General features: G+C 42.7%; 1 protein-coding gene across 4 annotated transcripts in view; it reads right to left on the reverse strand.

Moving 5' to 3' along the window:
- The window catches only part of casz1 (castor zinc finger 1), a 64,220-nt gene that overhangs the window by 17,305 nt on the left and 23,137 nt on the right, over positions 1 to 23,778 (reverse strand). For 2 of the 4 annotated variants that reach the window (XM_088409019.1, XM_088409017.1), the window contains exons 3-10: positions 21,284 to 22,181; positions 19,476 to 19,541; positions 12,788 to 12,878; positions 9,321 to 9,485; positions 7,184 to 7,356; positions 5,542 to 6,407; positions 729 to 861; positions 347 to 410 (exon numbers count right to left, since the gene is read on the reverse strand). In XM_088409019.1, the coding sequence (XP_088265145.1) occupies positions 347 to 410; positions 729 to 861; positions 5,542 to 6,407; positions 7,184 to 7,356; positions 9,321 to 9,485; positions 12,788 to 12,878; positions 19,476 to 19,541; positions 21,284 to 22,181 (2,456 nt within the window). Of the gene's footprint in view, positions 1 to 346; positions 411 to 728; positions 862 to 5,541; positions 6,408 to 7,183; positions 7,357 to 9,320; positions 9,486 to 12,781; positions 12,879 to 19,475; positions 19,542 to 21,283; positions 22,182 to 23,778 lie in introns of all 4 variants that reach the window. The other 2 variants (XM_088409018.1, XM_088409016.1) reach the window with 1 other exon arrangement.

Raw genomic sequence — 23,778 nt, forward strand, 5'->3', positions numbered from 1 at the left:
TCTACGGCGGCGTTTTTCATCATATCATTTATAAACGGTGGATGAACGCAGCGCCACACAGGGCACGGAGAAGAAACATAAAGAGGAAGAAAAAAATGGCGCCCCGAGTTCAAAACAGCTCATCAGAAAACAAACATCACTATATATCTGGTGAAGCAGCCAGCTACTACTTCATTATATTAATTTGTGCGAGGTGCGATGGAAATTACACCGTGTGAAAAATGGCTGGAAAATTTAAATGATACAAACTCATCTTATTAGCGGTGAAACATTAAAAAACAAACAGGCTCCGCCGTGTGCCGCTAATTTGTCTTGGGATGAAAGGGCTTTGATGGATGGATCTTACCTTATTCATAAGCGAGGATAAAAGAGATGCATTCCCTGGTACGGCATGTCCGTTTGATTCATTACTGGAACAAGGAAAATGAACAATGTTTAGTAAAGATTTGCATGAGAACGGTAAATATTACTATTTATCACGCAAGGTGTGCCAGTGTAATGAAGATGAAAACGCTGTCTTGGAAAAAAGCGAAATAAAAGACAGACTGAGTTGAAGTCGAGGGTTTAGGCAAACAATCTTCTCCGGCAAAATTTCAGACGCCAGAGGATTTGAATAAATTGAGCGTTTTCGATCAACCATCCCGTCGGCGACGCTCAGTCGCGTTCGATCAGTCGAGACGATTTGCACGATCGGCGATTTTGCCAAAACGTTTCAAGACCCTGCGTACCTGTTGTCTTTCTTGCTCAGGTCCAAACTGTGTTCCTGCGTGGACTCCTGCGAGGCCCCCGAGGTGGCTTCCGCCGGTTCCTGCTTCACGTGAGCCAGATTAAACTGGCCGACCGAGACCGGCTGCCCGCTCCCTGACGACCGAGGGGAAACCACAACGTTATTGTCGGTCGGCACTATTATCCCATGACGAGATCCAATCTGACTTCTGTTCTGGCCCGAAAAGAGAACTGGGAGTGATAATTATTGTGAAATTATGTCAGGCCGTCAAGCCGTTTAAACGGTGATTGAAAGGCGGGTGATATGAGGGAAAAAGACTCCTTTTTCTGCAGCACTTGTCACATCTCATTTGCCGGGCTGCCTCTTAACTGGTCATTAAGTGACATGCTAATGCTGAGGGAAAGTGGCAGCCTCAGATTGGACACCCCCCCTCCCCGATCCTACCCGGTTCTTCGCCGGCTGGCCGGGCGACGCGCTGCGGAGCGTACCCACGAGGAACGGGGCTGTTACGCTGGTCAGATTGGAGATGACAGCCAATCAGATCGGTTCAAACAAAGCGACCTCTTGCCCGCTTTCTGATACAAATAGCTTATTTGGAAGATTTTGCAAAGGGGGGGTTATTTCCACAGAATTTTCATTAGGACCAACCACAAAGTGTACATTTTCATCTTCAGAAGGTACTTAAATGACTCCTTGTTTTGAGAGCCACACCTAAACTTCTCAAATTTCCATGGAAAAAGGTTAAATATAATCATATTTAACCTTTTTCCATGGAAATCAAAACAGTGGTCTCCGCAATCGTAAGTGTCTCTCAGTTTCTTTTTCCCCTTTAGGAAATCACCATTCACACACTTGCCGATTTTGAGTATTTTGATGCATCTTTCAAGGCTGACAGAATATTATACCGTGAGACTATCTAGATGTTAATGGTACCAGATGAAAGTTTGGATTCCATTCTTTAGCTAGAAGAAGAAAGTAAGATTCTACTTTATTCCGTTGTTGAGTAATCACTGTGTGAACATAGGTAATTTTAGTGACGCCAAGCTAGTTTTGACAAAAGGAGAACAATCCTTGCACATCTACACGTTGACACAAAATTTTTTTAGTAGCGTCTGGAACATCTCAACAGACCTTCCCTTTGATAAAACATGAACAAAAACAGAAAAATGTGTTTTTGATGGCAAAATAACGGTTTGCTAATGTATATAACAACAGTGTTCGATATGCATAATATTAGATAGAGCACTGGCCTCAAGTGTCATCTATCCATTTATTAAAAAAAAATGGTGATAAGAATTCTTGTCACTGGCACACAACCCAAAGTATTTCACATGACGAAAATTCCCATCCATGGCACTGAAGGAGTTAAGAGTGAATGGCTGAATCCATTTCATCTCCTGTGCTAACCAAAACAGCAGTCAAGTATGATGTAAAAAAGTTCCCATTATGCGTGTTCAGATCACGTCGGGGTCACCTATAGTGGAGAGCGGTAAATAAGATGAGAAGGCTCACCACAAAATCATTTTTGTTAAATGTTATGGAAAAAAAAAATACAACTAAAGGCCAACCTAATAAATGGATTCTGAACATTAGTGGAGGTAATAAACAAAGACTAGTGGGATGACAAGGCAGGGAATTGTTGACAGGAAGATGAACTCTGTGCTCCAAACCTCAAGGGATTGAAAAATTAATTTATCCTGGGGCAATGTAGAGAAGCTGAGGCTTTTGGGAGACAATAAGTGGCGTTTTATCTGCAAAAATGGGAGCGCGTAAGGCATGGGGGCGCGTCCCCCCCGGCGGAGCCTCTTAGACACCAAAACATCAGAACACCAGCAGGGTTTTGGAATCTGGTAAGAAATTGTTGAGGGATTGTGACAGGCAAGGTCATGGGCAGCCAAGTGTGTGCCCTTGGCCACATCCTGGTGAAGCCAGACTCATTTTTTTTTTTTTTTTTTGCACTGCTGGGGAGGAAATAAGAACAAACGTACGAGAGAGGTGGGAGGGTGGACATGACTATGATCCGCCCGCCCCCTCCCTCCACTCCATGACCCAGAGACATATCAGGCGGAATAGGAGTAGAAAGGCCAGTCTTGGGCCTTGTCAGCTAAAAGCTCGGAGATGGGCAAGTGTCAATGTCAGTTGGGCTTGACAATGGCTGTGCTTTGAGGGGATTTTTGGCCAGGGCTGAGGGGAGGGGGGCAGTCAAGAAAAATGCAGGCATATTTTTACGTCTCCTCTGAGGTCACGAGGGCCCGCAAAGTCCAGCCTTCCCTACCCCCACCCGACCTGATCACAGCGCACACAAAATTAACTATCCGGCCTTGTCGCCGACAATTAAATCAGCCCAAACGAGAGGCGACTTTAGAGAGAAGCCATTCGCCGTGTGATCAACACACCATCGCCGGGCAGATGAAAGAATTCTTTCAAAATCTCAGAGGATAAATTGACTGTTTAGGCTAGATGAAAGTGCAAACATCTCTTCTTCTGTTTCAAATCATTAAGATTTTTTTTTTCCTTTCCCAAAGAGGGAGTACAAATGAGTTTGACTCAAAGCAGCTTCTTTCTGGAAATTATCCAGGAATAATGTAGCGCCATGTAATTGCGCCGGATAAGATACAGAGCTTGCGAAAGATCATTTGTACAGTGTGTCTAATTAGTAAACCTTTCATATGCTCGAATCTCTGGGCAAAACACGCAGGGGTAAATTAGAGAGGAACATTAATTAAAAACAGTAAAATTCAAAGGAAAAAAAAAGTCTCACTGTCACACTGCACAGACGACGTTAAAAAGGCTCAATGAGAATGGCCACAGGACGGTTTTTCTTCAAGCCAAAACCACTTCCTCTATCGTTTTAGCCAAAAACATCACGCTCCGAGACAAATACGAGAAGCAAAACCACAGCTCACCCCCCTATCCTGTGTCTACACACAACCTTACAATAAATCTCATACGTGCTGGATGCTAAATTGCAGAGAAATGTGAGCTGATGCTTCTCTCTGGGCCATAAAGAGGGTTGGCCCGGGCACCATCTGTGGAGGCCCCGCCCTCAGCGGGGGCCCCTTTCAAGCAACTGGGACTACCTGCTAGAAGCGCAGAGGTGGAGCTCAGCCTGACAGCCTGCTTGGGCTCAGCCCGTTTGGAGGAGGCGCTCCCATGATCTCCCGGGGAGCACCGCCAGGAATTGTAATCCCTCCCGGTCTCAACATCCGGACGCGCTCCCCTTTTCAGCCCCCGATCCCCGTCATGAGCCCCACCTGCTCCGGCTCGGCGCAGGAGGTCCCACCGGGACAACATTTAGGGACGGCGCTGAGCGGTTGGTTATCAATTAAACGCTTTAACTTCCTTTTTATTTTCATTTTCATGGACTTGGTTGAGCAATGTGATGAACACAAACACAGCAATTACCTCTCAAAGTGTATGTGGATTTTATGCTAAGTAGATATTGACATGTTTTGGTGGGAAATTTGAAAAGCGTGTCTTTGCTGATGCGTGCAAGCGTGTGTGATCTTGTATTAGCCAAAGCGGGAACATTTCTCAGCTGTCATTTCTGCTTGGCTGATTTCCACTGCTTTCCCCCAGAATTCAGTTTGCACGGAGCTACCAAAAAAATAATAACATGATTTGTTGTTCTTGTGTGTGTTTTTTCCCCCCCTGCTTCTTAATTTGATTCCACCTCCATTTGCTTGGAACGGGCGCAGACAGACGCAGATAAGAGGGCTGATGATGAGGAACCACCTTCCACACAGTCTCCCACCCTTTCGCTGAACATCATAAAAAGACTTTTACCGGGTCTACTCGGCTCTGTCAACGCATTTATCTCCAAATGCATTATGGGTATCTCAGGAAGCATCATCAACACAAGGCCTGAGCAGAACACGCTTCTAGTATGTCCTCTTGAGATAGAAAGTTGCTCTTTTAGAGAGAGAAAAAAAATGGGACGGTGAAAAACTGAAAAACAGTGCAGAGGTCGCGTGTTCGATTCCGTGTGTTCGATTCCGCGTGTTCGATTCCGCGTGTTTGCTTCTGCCTCCGGCCTTCCTATTTGGAGTTCGCAAGCTCTCCCCATGTCTATGTGGGTTTTCTCTGGGGACTCTGGTTTCCTCTACCGCCTAGCACCGGTATATTGAACACGCAAAATCATATTGGTCGAACTCCAGTCCTCGAGGGCGGGTATCCTGGATGTTTTCCGGTTTTCTCTCCCAACACACCTGATTCAAATAATCCCAATGCAATGGACCAACCTTTTTGACTCGAGGGCCACAAAGGGTTCTAAAATTCGACACAAGGGCCGAACCAGGAGCAGATGGATGGAATAATTTGATAATCCATCTCATAAGAGAAAAAAAGTGGGATAATTCAATAGAATTTGAACAAAATGTACGTATATTTTTTTACTGATGATAGTCACCATTTTAAAACACTGATTATTCCGCCATCCTTCAGGTTATTAACATTCTCATTCTCCTCCTGACTGATAATTGCTACAAGGGCCTTAAATGGTCCCCGGGCCATAGTTTGCCCATTCCTGCCCTAATCATACGAATCAGGTGTGTTGGAGGGAGAAGGTTCGAAAACATGCGGGATACCGGCTCTGGAGGACTGGAGTTTGACACCCGTGCTCTAAATTGTCCCTCGGTAGTAAGTTTGTCAGAATAAACGGTTGTTTGTCTTTGCCCTGTGATCGGCCGGCATCGGGTTCAGGGTGTGGCAGGCGACAGCTGGGATAGGCTCCAGCACCCTCGTGAGGATTAGCAGCTAAGAAAATAGACGGGCGGACGACAGTGCGTTCTACTTTGCTGTACTAAGCGACTGACCTGCATCCGGTCCGTTGGAAGGCTTGAGAGCGGCGGCGGCCAGCCTGGCCATCATAGGTGATATCAGGCCTTTGCTGGCCGTGATCTTCTCCATGATGGAAGAGCTGGAGAAGGAGGTCGGGGTGGACGCCATGGCTCCGTCCGCCCCCGCCGTGGAGCAGCCTTGGCTCAGCGAATCGGTGGGCATGGAATGGGCCCCGGATGAGACGGCTGATAACAGGCCGGCGGCATGTGGAGGAGGCTGGAGGGGCAACCTGGGGATGAGCGGATAGAAGGGGCTGGAAGCGGACATGGTACTGTTGGACAGGGACAGGGCCACCGGCATGTTGCTGGGCAGCGCCTGGGACAGCAGGCTGGACATACGCTGGCCCACGCTGGGCAGCGAGGGCGTCGGCTTGAGGGCGAGGCCCACCGAGGAGGAGGAGACAGCAGTAGTGGGCGTGGCCATGAGGTGGGATACAGTGGTGGACTGCTGGGTGGTGGGCGAGGCACTCAGACTCGAGTTCTTGCTGCTGATGGCCGAGAAGTCCATCAGGTCGTCGTTGCTGGATTCTTCCGGTTCCTCTTTGGGGGCCAGGAAAGTGGAAGAGAGGCCCATGACGCCCGAGGAACGGATGTGCCGGCGCTCGTGTTTGCGTTTGTGCGAGGTCATCTGGCTGGTGGAGGTGAAAGTGAAGCCGCAGCCCGAGCGGATGCAGTGGAAGTGGTTGGTAGCTTTGCTGTACACGCAGCCCTCGTACTTGCACTCCTCGTACTTGTAGAACTTCTTGAAGCCGTCTTTGGCATAGGCGTCGTCCTTGATGTGGTAACTCTTGTGCTTCTCGATGTCACACTTGTTCTTGAAGGTGAACGTGCAGCCGGCGCGCCTGAGCAAAGAAGGACAAGGAGACGGTTACTTGGTTCTCTTGGGTTTGGGGGGGGTCGTACAATTCAAACTGTTATGACGGGATGATTCGAGGGGCGACTTGGTGATCGCTGACTGACACTGCCACGGCTTGGCAGCAAGAAATATTTCATGAAAGTTTGCTGCGCCTCCCAAGCGCAGAGGTTGCAGGTTTGCATGTTCTCCCCGTGCCTGCATGGGTTTGGGGTGTACCCCTTCTTCTGCCCCAAGTAACCTCCACCGTGCCCGCAAACCTCATGAGGATAAGTGGCTAACATAATGGATGGGTGCTTCTAGCGGGCGGGATTAACCTCCAAGGCAAAGCGCTGCTGCCAGTTACAATCAACTCCAGTCCAGTAGGTGGTGACAATGCACATGGCGAATAGAAATAAAAGCCTGAAGCAGAAAATTTCAACTTTTATATTGTTTTTAGAGTTTATGCTATGCCCCATTTTAACTCGTGTGGTATTCGGTCCAAGCATTTGATCTTTACGTCAAAGACGTTTCACACCAAAGGGAAACGCATTGAAAGAAGGGAGCTGAAATTTCACCCAGATGGTGACGACATTTCAACACGGCTTTGCCACTTAGTTATCACGCCATGTAATTAAATATTAAATATTGAGATGGTAGGCAAAAAAAGCGCAAACATCTTTCCGCGAGGCTAACGTGTTATCTTTTGCATTGCCAAGAAATGCAAGTACAGCATAAAGAAGAGCAAAAATACAAACGTTAAGAATTGGATTTTCCAAACCTCACCTGCAGTGGAAGTGCGTTGTCTTCTGGCCATAAAACTGGCACCCGACCGTGCCGCAGTCCTCGGTGGCACGGAACCTCTGGAATCCATCGTTGATCAGCTGGGCATTCTTTTTGTGGAAGTTTTCGTGCGTCATGACATCCGAGGTGCTGGTGTACACCTTGCTACAGCCCACCTGCCGAGCACAGACGAAAAGCGGCCCGCAGGATTTCCGTTTGTGAGAGGAGTCAAAGAAGGAAGCTCTTTGTGTGGTTAAGAAAACGGATGAAAAAATGGTTCTCATGTTCAAGACTTAATTTGAGGTTAGCGATGCTGATCTCAAGAAGCAAGAGGCACCTGAAACTACAGTACTTTCCTGTCACATTTGGAAGCTGAGGTCACCGCAAATTTACTGTAACACTCTCAAGGGGGAAAGTTTAGCACGATGGTCTCGAGTTGACCCCTTGACGCAACCATGGGAAGATGATGGTTGGCCCACAAAATGATAAGCGTTTCCATATCGGGTCAATGGAGAAAAAAAATAAAAAAAATAAAAAGGCCCTTGTGTATTTTCCTTTCTGAATCTGTTAAAACAACAGCTGAAATGTCCTAGTAACAGTGACAGAGTAAAAAAAAAAAAAAAAATCATCTCACATATCCCCACTGGCAAGGAAGACTAAGAGCAAAAATGACAAGTTGAAATTAAGCAGACGTACTGCAAAAATTAAACAAATCCAGACGAGTGACTAATCTTTAACAGTCTGCCTGGTACTAAAACATGAAGAATGTGTACATTTACATAAACACCTCGCTGAATTTCATCCACGCCAATTAAGGAGCGAGGGAACGACGAGGTGGGAGCAGCTGCCTTGTGTGTATACACACGTGCGTTTTAATCTTCAATCTTGAATTCCGCTGTTCACTTGACTACGCATTCTTTCAAACGCTTCGGCGTGGATGAAAAAGAGTGCGGGGGTGTCCTTTTCTTGCGTAAGTGAGTGACTCATCGTCTTCATCAAGTTGACACTTTTTACCTTCGCCGGCCTATTTTAACTGACAAGACGTTTGGCTCCATGCGCTTGGTGTCTTTTAAACTTTTTTTTTTTGCACCATGTGACCTCTCAGGAGGAAATTGTTCAAAAGGTGACATAACTACATTACCTTCAAACTAGTCACAGTACAGAGTGTATATTTAGATTAAAAAGTTGCTTGATATCACTAATCACCAGTTTTTATATATATATATATATATATATATATATATATATATATATATATATATATATATATATATATATATATATTAGAGCACATAAACATATTAAACACGATTCATACATACAATCACACATAAACCAAATTGCCCGTCATAAAATTTTATCCATGATCTTTTTTATTTTATACATATTTTTATCATTTTAGTTTCATCACTGTAATACTATATTTTAAAACTCTACATCACATCTTTTGATTCAGATAAGCTGCACTGGACTATAAGCCGCAGGGCTCAAATCATAAGAAAAAAGTTGCGGCTTAGAGTCGGAAAAATACAGTAATTGTATTTACAACTGTATTTTTCTCATAGTTTGTTACACATTTACTGCAGTAAAGTTTTTGAGTGAACTTAAAATCATCAATTTAAAGAATATTTAGTTCAAAAGACTGTTACAATAGCTTTCTTTGATCCTTTTCCTTGATCTTTTAATATGATTCTGACTCATCATTACATGCATTTTTCTTATGGTTTTTACACTGAAACAATTCTCATAACCTCTCACTTAAGGGTTTGTTCTGTTCATCATTCCTTATTTTTTGGTCAATAAACAGTATTCTCAATACACGTCTATTAATGCCGCACCTCGTAAATAAAACATTTATTCAAATGCTCATGCAAAGTTACCGGGCTCCTTCATAAAATTTGTCGGGGGTATGAATAATTTTAAATTGTAAATAAACAAACAAAAACGGGCAAACAATTTCTTACAGTCTTCGTCTTGTGTCATTTCCAGTTAAAGGATCCTCAGTCAACAAATAGATGTTTACTCTTGGCCTCGGTTTGGATAATATTGGTTTAACTAGGGACGGCGGGCCAAACAAGACTTAGCAAGTATGCGCGAGCGCGTGTATTTTTTTTCTGTTTTTCTTGTCGTGGAGCTGTACCTGCATGCAGTGGTAATGAGTACTTTTGCCATTGAGATGGCAGCCGTGGTAGTAGACGCTGCAGTCATCCAAAGGGCTGAAGCGCATGAAACCGTGCTGCAGGGAGTTATCCCTCTTCTTGTGCATGTTGTAGTGCCTGATCACATCCTGCTTACTGGTAAACCTCTGCAACGGAACGAGAGGGAGGGCAACGGGGGAGAATGTAAAGCAACGGGTTAGCCTTTATTTCAACCGCGCGCGGAATCGCCAACGTGTCACTTTATCTCGGTGGAAACGGCAGCTGCAGCGTGCGGCGGCCAGTTGGCATTTGGGGCTTGCGATCGGGACTGGAGGGGGCAGGAGGCCTCAAAAGATGTTTTTTCTACATGTGCCCATATGCTCGCGCTTTGATTTGCATGTTGAGTTCCCACAAACAGCGACTTTTGAGTTTGTTTCCTGTTACTCAAAATGTCCACATGCACAATAACTTCATTCTTGTGCTTAGCAGATAACATATTATTGGGGCAATTGCATTTTGTTCCGATTAAACCTGATTTTTTTTTTTCCATGGTTTTATAAAGCATTTAATTCATTAAATTCTAAATATATATTTGTATGTTTTTTTTTGAAGGGTTCAGACATTCAAGCAAAGGCACTTGTGTCATTTTATCTTATTATTTCTTTCTTTTTGAATTTCAAGCGTTAGGCTGAGTTATCGTAAAAATGATTTAGTTGATGTTTCTGGCTTCAGAAAAAGACTGGAATCTATTTTTTTGCAGTGAACTTTTGTGAATCATTGACTTAATTTCAGGAGGAATTTTCTGAAATTTTTTTCAGGTATACCTAAGGACCTGAAGAGGCATATTTTTTCAAATAAATATGACAGTTTAACAATTATTATTTTTGCAGTTACTTGCAGTACTATTATTAATGTTTTTCTGTCTTTGCATGAAAATGAAATACCTGAGTACATTTGAATGCACCATATGTCTCACTTGAACTTTTTTTTTTAAATAAATATGACAATGTTAACAATTATTAGAATTATAATTTGCAACATTATTAATGTTTAACACATCCGTCTTTTATTCTGCTTGAGAATTAAATGCCCGAGTGCATTTGAATGCATCATACGTCTCACTTGGACGTTTTTTTTTTAAAATAAATATGATAATGTTAACAATTATTATTTTGATAATTTGTACCATTATTAATGTTTAACACAACAGCCTTTTATTCTGTATAAGATTGCAATGCCCGAGTGCATTTGAATGCACCATACGTCTCACTTGGACGTGTCAAGCTAACCAACGAGCTTTGCGAGGAAACTCTTCAAAATAAAAATGATAAAGCTATTGCATTGCCGTGTATGTCCTATTTGGTGTGTTTATTTTGAAGTTGGCCAACAGCACCTTGATAGCATTTTGTTGTTGCCGCACTTGACCTGACGCTTACGCTACCTCCTCAACTTCTGACATCAAAAATGCAATCAATTGAACATGCAGCCTTCACAACAACACACACATCAATTTCTGCAAAGCAACCCACAGAAGGCCTGAGCCATGGCGATTGTTCCGTACTTTTCACAAATCAAGTCTAACGGAACTTGGTACTCTTGAACACAAATTAAATGTTGTTCAAAAATCATTTGGGACCTTCGGCGGGCGATTGATGGCGTTTACATGAGGCGCAATGTCCAAAGTTTACAGAGCAACCAGCGATGCCAATCTGCTTATTTCAAGCCTTGTGCTAGTTTACCGAATAAAAAAAAAAAAAGAAGCTAAATACACAAGCCAAGCCACCAAAAAGGATTTTCTTTTCTTTCAATTTGCAAGGATAAGGTTTCACAGTCAATTTCTGAAAGTATAATTTCAATTCATGAACACTTGCTTTTGCTGTCGTTTATGCTGAGTGCGCGCGCTAAGAGACCTCGCATCTAAAATGACTAAATAAATGATCCCTCCTACGTGCCGCAGTCAGAAAGCAGAAAAGTGACTCCTCAGAGATCCTCAGCAACCAAATCTGCTGTAATTGGCCTTAAGCTGATGTAACAGAAACTGTAACGGGAGACGTGCAAATCAATGAGACACTTCTGTCTTCAATCCATATTCATCTCCAGTTGAGGGAAAAAAACATCAGAAAGGAGTGTTTTGAAAAGCAACTAATTGCTCTACAAAGTAGGCTAATTGCTTTGTGTTGTGTGTTCCACTCACGCGCAGAAAAAAAGAAAAAAAAAAAACGCCTCTTCCTCGCTCTTGGCTCGTTTCCCACTGCCTATTTTTTCCTTTGACTCAAAGAGCAAAGACTTCATTGGGGATCCTAATATTCATCTCTTTTAGAATTCTCCCGGATGCGAAAAAAAACCAACCCCGCGCATGTCGAAGCGTCAATCCGACGTGGACCGGAAGATGCGTGGAAACATTCGATCCACGGCGGCGTCCAAAATAGGCCGTGGAGAGAGCTGACTGGGAAAAAAGATCTCATTTTCAGTGGAGTGGTGATGAAGGTTGGGAGTCACTTGCTACAATTTATTTTAGGATTCCCACTAGTGTGGCAAGATGCACACACCGTCCCTCATGTACAAGCCCATGAAAGGAGAATGTTAAGACTCAGCCAATAGGCCAGAGGCTGGCAGTAGGATAATATTCCAGGAGTGTGTGTCATGTAACATTTCATGAGTTATCACTTCGAAAGGGACCGCTCATCATGTGGCTTTTTTTCCTTTTCGGGGAATTGACACCCTCGGTGTGGCCCGCAGAGAATATTTGCGCAGAAGCGGCGTTGGAACGCCGGCCCAAGCGTGGAAATCGCCATGATAACCCGAACTAACGCGCTAAATGATGACATGAAATGATTTTCCTTTGTATTGCTCCCGGAGTGCGTCTCATCAAACTGTGAACCTGAAAACCGGGCTCTTTTCCGCTTTCCACCTCTTAACCAATCTGTATCCAGAGTTAATCTTTCCTGAACAGAGGCCCGCACGTAAAAAGCCTCGGTCAGAAAATTCATGCGTGGACGGACGTTTTTGACAAATGTGATTGCAAAGGCTATGTTGTTTATTTTCTTATTTGTCAACATTACTACCCAATGGGAAAAATGAAAGTAAACCTGTCTTCCTCAGTGGTACACTTTTTAATGTTGCATATTGGTAAATAAAAAACAGGAACATAAGCACATTTCAAGCACGGAACAGCAATAGCCAGAGGACGCTTGCAAACGAAACAAAGTTTTGTTTGGAAAACCACAGGCTAACAAACTATTATTAGTTAAAATTTGCCAGGATGTTATGAATAATGAAACAGTGACACATCGCACTATTTGTCTAGCCGCGTCTCCGTTTTCTTTGCATGACAAAACAACATTTTTACAAGAACAACACTTTAGAATCACACTCGGTTGCTAAAACCTCCAAAATGTCGTAGCATTGTGCTCTTGTTAAGCGGACAATAAAAGTGCTGTTCAAAAAGTGATAAATTACTCACGCTCACCTGGTAGTTACACTCGGGGTCCATGCAGTGGTAGTGCTCCCTGTACTGGTAGGCGCAGTGCACATGGCCACAGTGTTGACTTCCAGAAAACCTGACAAATAAACACATTGCTCAGATAAAAAAAAAAAAAAAAGGAAAAGTGGTGATCCTTTTGAAAATTATATATATATATATATATATATATATATATATATATATATATATATATATATATATATATATATATATATATATATATATATATATATATATATATATATATATATATATATCCATAATCAAGCAAATAAGAAAGTAGGCAATAAACAAAAAAAAAAAAACAGTAATAGAGCAATAATGGCAGTAATAATGAACAACTAAAAAATAAATGAACTTACATTCTGAGCATATTATGGCGTGGAAGAAACTGTATACATATGAGGATGATAATGCAAAATAACATGTACATTTTATGTATTAAGCAGCTTTTTTGCAGTGTCCAGGGTTTGTGTGCATGCGGTTAAGTGACTGGAGACGAGGCAGATTAAATTTGGGGGACTTCAAGACAAAAATCAAACTGATTAATTTTTGTATACATATATAATGGCTTATTGTCTTTGATCATATGAAAATAGCAGTTTCATTTTTGTCTTGGAGTCCCCCGAACAGAGGAATCCACAGAGGAATTTATACGGCAATTCTACTTGGACAATATACTTGAAAATGTAATTGACTGTTTGCACCATTTTCCACTTTGGAGCTAAATTTGAAAATATGACAGATATTGTAAGATCATCCCCAACAGGAAATGCGGCTGTCACAGTCTGTTGACCTCCAGTACAATGTGATACAAACATAAAAAGGGCAAACATAATGAAATACAATTAATTATTATGTGATTTGATATTGTGTCATTTTGAAAGTTCTATTATGGTTTGTCTGGAATAAAAAGACACAATACACATGATGTTCCACATGGGGTGCATTTTGCGTAAGAACTATACACAAAAAGCAAACCGAAAGCAGACTTATTTAACTATAGCAAAGACAACGAAGCATATATCCGATGCAAAATTCCACTAAGCGGTACGTCGCATTGCTTGTAATGGGGCTGGAGAGTGCACCGAGGCATTGAGGTGAGGAAGTGTGGGAGCAACCGACCATAAGATGAGCAATGTTTGTTTCCCCATTCCCACAGCAAGGTGAGTTGTGCGCGTCGCTTCAAAAGACAACGTCTTTGCATTAGGCGAATGTCAATGTGTATTTTCAAACCGGCAACACACCTCTGCATTTCGACCCCTCCGATGACATCAAACTATTTTTGTTGTATGATTTCTCCCCTGTACATGGGAGCGGACTAAGAAGGGGTCTTCTATTTAGGACAGATGTGTGACAATAAAGGCTATCAAAGAGCCTGTCAACAGTGAAAGCAGGCGCAATAAAACAGGTGAGCGAGTTTTCAAAGGCATGACGCTCGTCTCACCTTCAAAGTAGCGCCGCTCACAGCCCGCTCCGTACGCCACTGCGACAATTTACCAGCCTGTCACACCAATTTCAGCCAAATTATCTCCATTTATTGCCAACGCGGGCGTAAGACACACTTATTACACACACTCAAGCCCCCTGATGCTTTATGTCTCCACGCTTTGAGAGTCCTTGTCAAATCTATGGCATTATTGTATTATTTTGGAGGAAAGGAACTTATCTTTTGAGAAGTACAAACGTTATGCTCTATTTTAACTGACGGGCTATTCAGACTAGAAGCCGCACTGGCATGTAAGCCGCAGCAGCAAAAATAGAGCAAAAAGACAATCGTCACGGATAAGCTGCATAGTTTTTCATCTTCTTTCAAATTTTTATTAGAAACTTATTTTTTTTCAGGCCTCCATGTTTAGCACCAATATACCTATAAAAATGGAGAGAATACTAGAGTTAAATCACAGTTCAAACACCAAATCATGTCTTGTATTCTATATATATATATATATATATATATATATATATATATATATATATATATATATATATATACACAATCATATATATACAATCATATATACAATTTTGATATCTTATCTTTTAGATAAGAACTAATTCAATTCATATATTTTATTTTTTTTAATATTTTTTATATTTTTAAAAATTGTACTACTATATTTAAAAATTGTTTTTGTGCACAGCCATTAATTCAAACCTGCACAGATACACACATTTGCTTTAGTAGCAGATTGTCTCCTGGCTAGCAAAAAATCTAACAAACAAAGAACTGCAAAAAAAATAAAATAAAACCAACAAAAACCTGCAGATGAGCTATATATGATATATGAGCTACTATAAGCCACAGGACTCAAATCATGAGAAGAAAGTAGTCCATAAAATAAGATAAACATGCGCCTTCACCATTTCTTCATGTCTAGTGTGGCGCTGGATAAAAAAAAAAAAAGTCTGCCGGTGCCTGCTACAGTACAGCAACTTTATGGTGCTGATTATAAGCCAGACGATGATGACTGTTAAAATCCTCCAATTACCAGTGAAAACACACAAATAAACATTGCACCGCTGCTGCCAAGAACTCCATCTGCTCGTGCAAAAGGAAAGGAGGGAGTGTGTGTGTGTGTGTGTGTGTGTGTGTGTTTGGGGGGGCGTGAAGGGGACTAAGTAATATTTTTCCCCCCCATCTCGCTTTCAGTTTTTTTCCTTGTTCAGATTATCCCAGAGCTGCATTTACAGATCACTTTGCAGAGTTCATTAAGCTAATTGAACGCCATATCCACTACTTTTTTTTTTTTTTGAAAGTTGGATGCATGCGCGTGAAAGTGGGTTTGCGCCCGGAAGACGGTTGAAGCAAATGGAGAAGGGAGGTTTAAAAAGCAATAAAGCCGACACATGTCCCAAACATTTGCGCTTTCTCTTGGACGCGCCTACGTCCTCATGAAGACGCGGAGCCCCCTGAGACTGCCCCCCCCCCCCCCCCCCCCGCTCATTGCCCAGCTGTATCACTTTGCCTCTGGACAATTCCCACTTGCCGCGTCAGGGGGCCTAATGGGCCGCCGCTATTCAGCAGCAGATTAAATATTAATATCGCCACGATGCAGAGATTGCAGCGCATCTCCAGTTACAATAAAGAGACGGATCAAAGTGTCGAGGCAATTGGTGGGCGCATGAAAGCAGGAGGGAAAATGGCGACTAAACACTACCAGGGAAATGTTTTGTGGTGATGAGATTAGATTTTTTTATTTATTTACCCTATTTTTCAAATTATAAAACGCGCCGTCATATAAGCCACAGCAGCAAAAATAGAACTTAAAGGGACAGTGTGTAAGATTTTGGACGTTTTTCTTTCGAAAGGATTTCAAAAATTCTCAAATGAAGGTGTTCTTAATGACCAGCAGTATGTTTTAAATATGATCATAGGTCTAGTTATCATTAAATTATATTACAAGGGGGGTGGCATTTCTCCGGAGGCGGCCATGTTTGTTATAGCTATGGACAATGGCAAATGCAGCACCTCCTGCTGGCTGTACTTAAAAACTGTCTAAATCTTACATGCTATCCCTTTAAAAAAGAACATTAAAAATATCACAGATAAGTTTCACCGGACTAACATCAGATATTTATACAGAAAGATGGTACAGTATATGAACTTTTTTTTTTTTTTTTACATTTCTTTGAATTGCCAGGTTACAGCACCTATCTTCAACTGACTGAATATATGACTGAACATATATACATATGCGGGAGCTATATATACTCAATGTCTGACTATATATATATATATATATATATATATATATATATATATATATATATATATATATATATATATATATATATATATATATATATATATATATATATATACACACACATTATGTGCAGTGTTTTTATATTTGTGTATTTGTACTTTCATGAGGAATCACAGCTCGCAGGCGCTCCTACAAGACACGTGATTGGCACCTGGCACAACTATGGGAGTTGGGGCAGGAGTAGATTGCAACTCCTGCCCTCTTTGGTCAATGTTGGCGCCGGGAGCCAATCACGTGTCTTGTAGGAGTGCCTAGTAGTTCCACAGCCGAGTTAACTCGCCAGTCTGGCATGCTGGAAACCTTCACAGTGCGTCTCTTCGCAATATAGTTTTTTTTTAATGAAAAAAAAAAAGTCGTGATAGCGGAGGCACGAATTAATTTTACGCATTGCAAACTTTGATACATGATCTTATTCACATATTTTCAGTTCATAGTTGCTCTATATATTGACACCTAGCTACACATACAGTATTTGTAGCTAAACCTGCAGATAAGCCGCACTGGACTCAAATCATGAGAAAAAAAAATGCGGCTTACGGTCCGAAAACTACATTTTAAAAATGCATTTCAACAAGGATCGGGTGCAGAGATATACAGAATCAGTTGTAGCGCTTGCGCGCAATGAGGAGCCTCCCTTGCTCCTACCTCTCGCTCTTTGCTACATTTGCCCTTTTTATGAGCTCTCCTTTCCCATTTTCCAGCCCGCCTTTCTGTTTCCCTCCAACCCAACCCAACACGGAAATTGAAACTGTATCTGAGCTTATCTGCAGCCTCCCCGTGCATCAACTGCCGAGATGTTTAGACAAATTTTATGCATTATGCAGTGCAAATATCAAAACAGTTCTTGGCAGTGCCAGCAGAAGCCTCATTAAAAATTCCTTAATTAAATCTTCTTGCAAAATGTAATCAGTCCAAGGAAGAGGTTTTGTGCGTGTGCGTGCGTGAGTGTGCGCGCGCGCGCGTGTGTGTCGGTGCCAAGGCTTTGATTTGTGCCCTTCATGTTATGGCTTGGAGAAGTAATCATTAACGCCAAAGCCACTTCGCCTTTTCAAATGCTGCTTTTCTTTCTTTTTTAGACGGAATAAACAAACAAGGGATAATCACCTTTGAGCATCAGCTCTAAATGAAAGACGAAGAAAAGGGGGGTTGGGGGGGGGGCATTGTTTTTGAGGCCATCAAAAGACGCCTCCTCTTCTTTTATTTGTTGTTTTAGTTTGCCTTTGTAATTGATTACCTGACAGGAAAATGTTTGGACAGAAGCAAAAAGGAGAAACAAGTGGTCAAAAAGATAAGCATGGAGAAAACGTCAACTTTTTGTCACACACTTGCAACAGCCAATCGACTTTGGGAACGGAAAGTAACGTGGCATGCGGCGTCCTGCGCAAGCCTGTAAATTGATGAAAATGAAATAAAACGGAAGATTTGTTTTCTTCTGTGTTTTAATGTCTGTTTAAAGCGGACTCATTTCAATGTCCTCTAGTTTTTTTCCCTTTTGTGATAAATTACAGTAAAGCTAGGTTGCTTTATTTTTATTCATTGGCGTACCAATCACAAGAATGGAAGACAGAAGATATTTGATTGGGTTTTGCAAACATAATATGACAAATAGATGATCCATTTTTTTGTGATAAAGTAAAATATCACAGTAATTTCACCCCCGTCAATATTTTTTATACAGCTCGCATGATTTTGACATTTTTTGCATCAATCACAAAATGCTTTTTCAGGTGTATTGTTTTGATTTAAAAAAAATAAAAAAAAACACATTATTTGCCATTTTTGACCGGACATTTGGAGCATCTCAAATTGTATTTATTTATTTTTTTGGGGTATTATGATTTTAACAATAAATGTCAGACCTGAAGGAAAGCCATCAAATCCTCTGTCAGGCTTTGACAGAGATGTTTACGACTAAGTTTTGTAATTGACTTGGGGTTACGCACATCCATGTTGCCTTGCTGTGTTACGGTAGAAATATTGCTTTATTGCACTTCTCTTCTAAAGCTTGTGCAATGAATAATATCTGCTGTGCTATTGTGACCACAATCATTGTTTCAATTCGATACATTTTATACATGCCCTACACGTGTTTTTATGAAGCGTATCTAGTAAAATATCTTCCGGAGACGCAGACGCTTCACTTGTCTTTACCATAATTGATCAGTATTGGTAAATACAAAGTCACCTGGTGAACGAAAATATTCATGATTAATAAATAGAATAACTGATTTGAGAAATCTCTGATAATGACAGCACCACTGTACCCGCTCATTTCTTTTTGGTCTACACTTTTAAATCATTGAAGCTACCCTTCTAAGTCCTAGTGTGCTCAGTAAAGGACATCCTGTCCTTTCCAATGATGCGTTTAGGAGGGGTGTAATTAACTTTGCTGTATCGCGAGACAAAACGGACACAACAGTGGACACAGATAAATAGGCCGAGTCTCAAAAGCGCGTCGGTGAAAGGACGTGGGGGCAACTTCCTGGTCTTCTTGCGTCGTACTTCCGAGAAGCTCCATCGTGAAAATGACTTTTGGACTCAAATGTTTACATGCACCTTAAAAGTTACGTTTAATTTGAACTAGCCCAATAATGAGTTTTTCTCCAGGTGGCGTAAAACGAAAGGCGGGCTTTAGCACGCGTCGTATACACACTCCGGGAACGCATTCGAACATTTACAGTCACGGGCACAATCAAGCCATTTCTTTTTCATTACCCTTCATCCCGCTCGCCACATAAATTGAAGCCTTTTCTTAATCAATTGACTGCACACGGAGCATCTTCATAACAGAATCTAGTTAGACCGCCGAATAAAACGGCATCGGCGGAAGGGGAAACGCTTTGTCTGCTTTGGATGTATTGTTTCATCGGTGCTTAGCGTGGCCCGTTGAGGGATTTGCATACCTGGCGATGTATTTCTGGTAGAGGTTGACGTCGTCGCTGGCAGGTTTATCTGGTGGCAGGCCATTCCTAACGCCGCGGGAAACACAAAAGGGACAGGATTAATGGCGGCTTTGGGCTGCCTCTTGTTAATAAACACAAAGTGACACAATATTTACTTGCGGAAACTTTGGGCTATCAATTCACATTTTCTCGTGGCAGAGCAGCATTTTCCTGCGCCGTATGAATCAGAGATGGAAGGAGCGCACATTTGATGCATGGCCTTTCAGCCAATGGAAGGAGAAATGCGGGAGCAAAAAGGACATTAATCTTTTATGGGGGTGTTTTGGTGAGTGCTTATATGCAAAACTGGATAATAGGGTGGCGGCGGAAAATTCTATCCTCTTTATGGGCGCAAACAGATATCCGGCTGATTCAACTTGGAATGGATTTAAAAGGGACGGTCATTTTTTTTCACCCCAGACAGGATTCCCTTTGTGACTATCTGCACGACTGCAGTTGTAATACGGTTTGGATCCCCCTCTGCAGCGGCATTTAGTTCCGTGTGAAGCTCCACATGGGGAATGACCCGAGGTTAATCCGGCCCGGAGGGGAGGACGTCCCGCCAGACCACGTCTCGCGCTAAACGGGTCGGTTAGCCGAGCTCGTAGCTCCCACAATCTAACCCGGGCCGGACCCTGAGGGAGATCCGCCCGAGGGCTCTTGAACGCCGCCTTTGATAGCCCTCACCTAACCAGGAACAAGATTAAAACTAATCAAACGGTGGTTTGTTTCCGGTAGTGCGCACGAGGCGACTTCTCGCTCGCTTGCTTTAAAGTGTACTCCTCAGACGGCCTAGCCTGTGCCTCTGCGACTCGCCGGTAGGTTAGCCCTGACTCCAAAGTAATTAAAAGGAGGGTTGTTACACCCGGGCCAAAATCAACCAAGTCAGTCACTTTGCGATGGCTGCGCTAAATCAGTCTCCAAGGGGAGCGGGTAAACACTTCATGTGCCTTTGCAACTCATCATGTTGGGCACTTTTCAAAGGACGGTGTCGTTGGCTTCCGCGAAGGGTAGTCATTACCTTTGCCTTGGACTGCTGCGCTTGAGTGTCTGTGAGCTCACAGGAGCTCCAAGCTGTTCCTCTCAGAAGCAATAACCACAATGCTGAACTTCCAATATTTGTGTTACGACGTGCGATGGACATTCCGGGACCAAAATTCTGACGGATAAAATTTATCGTCAAATAGGAGTGGGGGGTTACAGCGTTGCCTCGTATTTCACGGTTAATGGGGACCAAACCCCCCGGCGAAAAGTGAAATCCACAAAGTAGTAAGTAAAATAATATGAGGGCAGGAGTTGTCATCCACGCCAGCCCTGGAGTTATTATTCCACTCCTGCTCTCATTGGTGGATGTCACGTGTCTTGTAGGAGTGCCCGTGAGCGGATTGACAAACTGTCTTGTCCAAGGTGTCCACTCTACTTCCAGCAGCAGTCTCCGCCTCACTTGTGAGCGAGAATGCGCGGCGGGAGCAATATGTTGGGGAAAATTATGCACATTCAAAAGTAATTATATAATAACGGTCATTGTTAAAATGCCATAATGTTATTTTTGAATAAAAAGTGCTGCTTATTGACTGGGATTACTTTTCAAATACAATACATAACAATAACCCATTTATGCACTCAAAAGTGGCAATTGATGCACAAAAGTGCTCTGCTGGTTATCTACGGTAAATCCAGGGTTTTGCAGGTCAAATGGCATAACATCTAAACATGTCAGAATTTTAAAAAAGTGTGATCTGAATAGAATTCGGTGTGAGCAGACTTACTTCACAGAGGACACAGTGCCAGTGGTGATGGAGTCGGTTTTGGAAAAGCTGGACTTCAGGTAGTCAGACGCGGTAAAGCTTATATGGCCCGTCTGGTCCACGGTGAGTCCCGGTGGGATACCGGCCCCGGCCGCGCCAATAGCGGGAACGCCGGGGGCCCCCGGGTTACCCGGCGCCGTCGCAAGGATGTTGGGCATCAGAGAGCCTTCGGGATTTCCTGGCATCAGCTTCTGGATTGTTCTGATGTCATACTTGGAAGGGCGACCGCCTTTACCCGTCTTAAAGGCGATGGCCCCGCCCATATCAGGGCTGCCGTCGCCCGGTTTGAAAAGGTTCAGGAACTTGACGTTCTCCAGGTCATATTTGGATGGCCGTTTAAAAGCATTGCCGTTGGGCTGTATACTCTCACCCATTTTAAGTTTCTGAATGAAGAAGTCATACTTGGAGGCCCGGGAGGCCATGTTCTGCAAGTGGGAGGGGTTTGACGGCTGTGCGGCAGCCAACGGGGTTCCCCCTTGCTGCTTGTGATCCAAGCTGGCGGGGAAGATCTGAGGCTCGGCCGACGCCAGGCCGCCGGAGGTCTGGAGCATGGTTGGACTTTTGTCTTGGGACAGTTTTGAATTGAGGTCATCTGGTTTGGATGGGGAAGCGTGCATGGGCCACGGTAGGGTCTCCCCGGCTTTTAGCTTTCGGATGTACTCTTCGTACTTGGAGAAACGGGCTCGCCGCGTGGCCTCTTCGCTGCTGAGGGACGAGGGGTCTGAGGTAGCGGCCTTGAGCTTTTCGAAGCTGATCTTCTTGTTCAGCTCGTCCCGCATATGATGGTCGTCGTAGCCAAACATTCCCAAAAACTCATTCATTGTGTTGGCCGCATAGTCTCGGAGGGCAGATGCTTCTCCTGAAAAATCAGATGAATCACTTTTTAAAACGGCCTGGATCACTGTTTTAAGAGATCCGGAATGAAAAACTGCACCCGCATCACAAATTTTTACACACGAAGATACGATATGAAGAAGCAAGAAATTTACCGGACTTGTTATTTTAGATCTGACAAAGAACAGAGTTGAAAGTTCTTTGTGTATTTTGTTTTGGCAAACAGTCGACAGGCAGTCTGAGGCAACGCTTTTCCTGTTTTGGTTTCACGTTATGCTGCTGCAGAAATTTGCAGGTTGACTTCATCGAGCAAACGCTGAACACAAACCTTGGAGATTTTATTCCGTTCTGATTACATTTGAATCTATTCACCACAAACCGAACACGCAAATCCTTTACGTTATGTGACAATTGATTAAACAGGGAAAATATGACACGATAATTGGATTGCTTTTGTAAAACTGTCAACAAAGTATTTGTATTAATTATTACAGTCAAAAGTTTGTTCTAAAATCTTGGAATTTAGTAGGAGAATATATCGAACGGTATTTATTATGGCATGTGCCAAAACCAAAAATCGATCCACATAACAATTGGGATTCAATTCAATTTCAGAATCGATGTAAACCGTCCTAAAATCCATATTCATAACCATATTCTTTTTTTCATGCAGTTATCAAACCTCCTTCCCCCCCAAAAACGTCACTCAACTTCATCAAGCCTAAAAAAAACAAACAAAAAAAAAAAGCGCATGTTTTTATCACCTACGGGAACAATTACGTACTCGACGAAAATTCCTCCTGGCTGCATTATCCACTCCAAAGAATAGTGCTTAACTTTGAGTAAAACGTGCTACAAAGTTCTTCAGTTCTTCCATTACCCGTTTAAAAAGTGCTTTATTGCTTTTTTTCAGCCGCGGAGCGCACTTAAGTTGGTCAGGGGTAATACCGCCTACCACTTGTGTAATTAATACACAAATATTTCAGCTCCTGTCTCCAATTTCTCAGTTATTGCTAAATGAGTTGCTGCGCTCTGCTTTTCACATCTCCTGCGCAGCATGTAAAATAATCCCCAAATTTCCACCCACCGCTTTGGGGGTCACTCTTCTGCGCGGTGGATCAGTGTGAAAGAGTATCCGCTGGATGGAAAAGGGCATGAAACATTTAAGAGGAATGGGTCGAGCGTAGATCATTTTTGCCGTTTTTTTTTTCAGATAAACTGAAATTTGAGTTTCCTGTCGTAGACGTTCATATTTTTTGTTTCTCACGGGTAACGGGCCGACTTTTGAATGTGCTTCAAAAGACATTAGGGGACTAAAATCACACAACAGGTGCGACTGACTTGAAAAAATTTGAATGGACTTTGGTGCCGCCGTATTTTTCAGGTCATTTCAGGACGCGGTGGATCATATGTCTCTAAAGTTAGGGTAGACCGGCCTACACCGGTTACAACGCGGAACGGCGCTGGACCACTCGAGGCATAATGAAAAAGTTTCAATCGCCATATTTGGATGGAAAGCCTATTGCCAAATTGCCAATTTGAAAATTAAACATATAGCATAATCACCAATGTAAACGTTGACCCCGTTATGATTAACTTGTGTTGACTTTGAGTGATGCTCT

This window comes from Hippichthys cyanospilos, chromosome 2 (genome assembly GCF_059441005.1).
Source record: "Hippichthys cyanospilos isolate Australia breed blue-spotted pipefish chromosome 2, RoL_Hcya_1.0, whole genome shotgun sequence".
Lineage (NCBI taxonomy): Eukaryota > Metazoa > Chordata > Actinopteri > Syngnathiformes > Syngnathidae > Hippichthys > Hippichthys cyanospilos.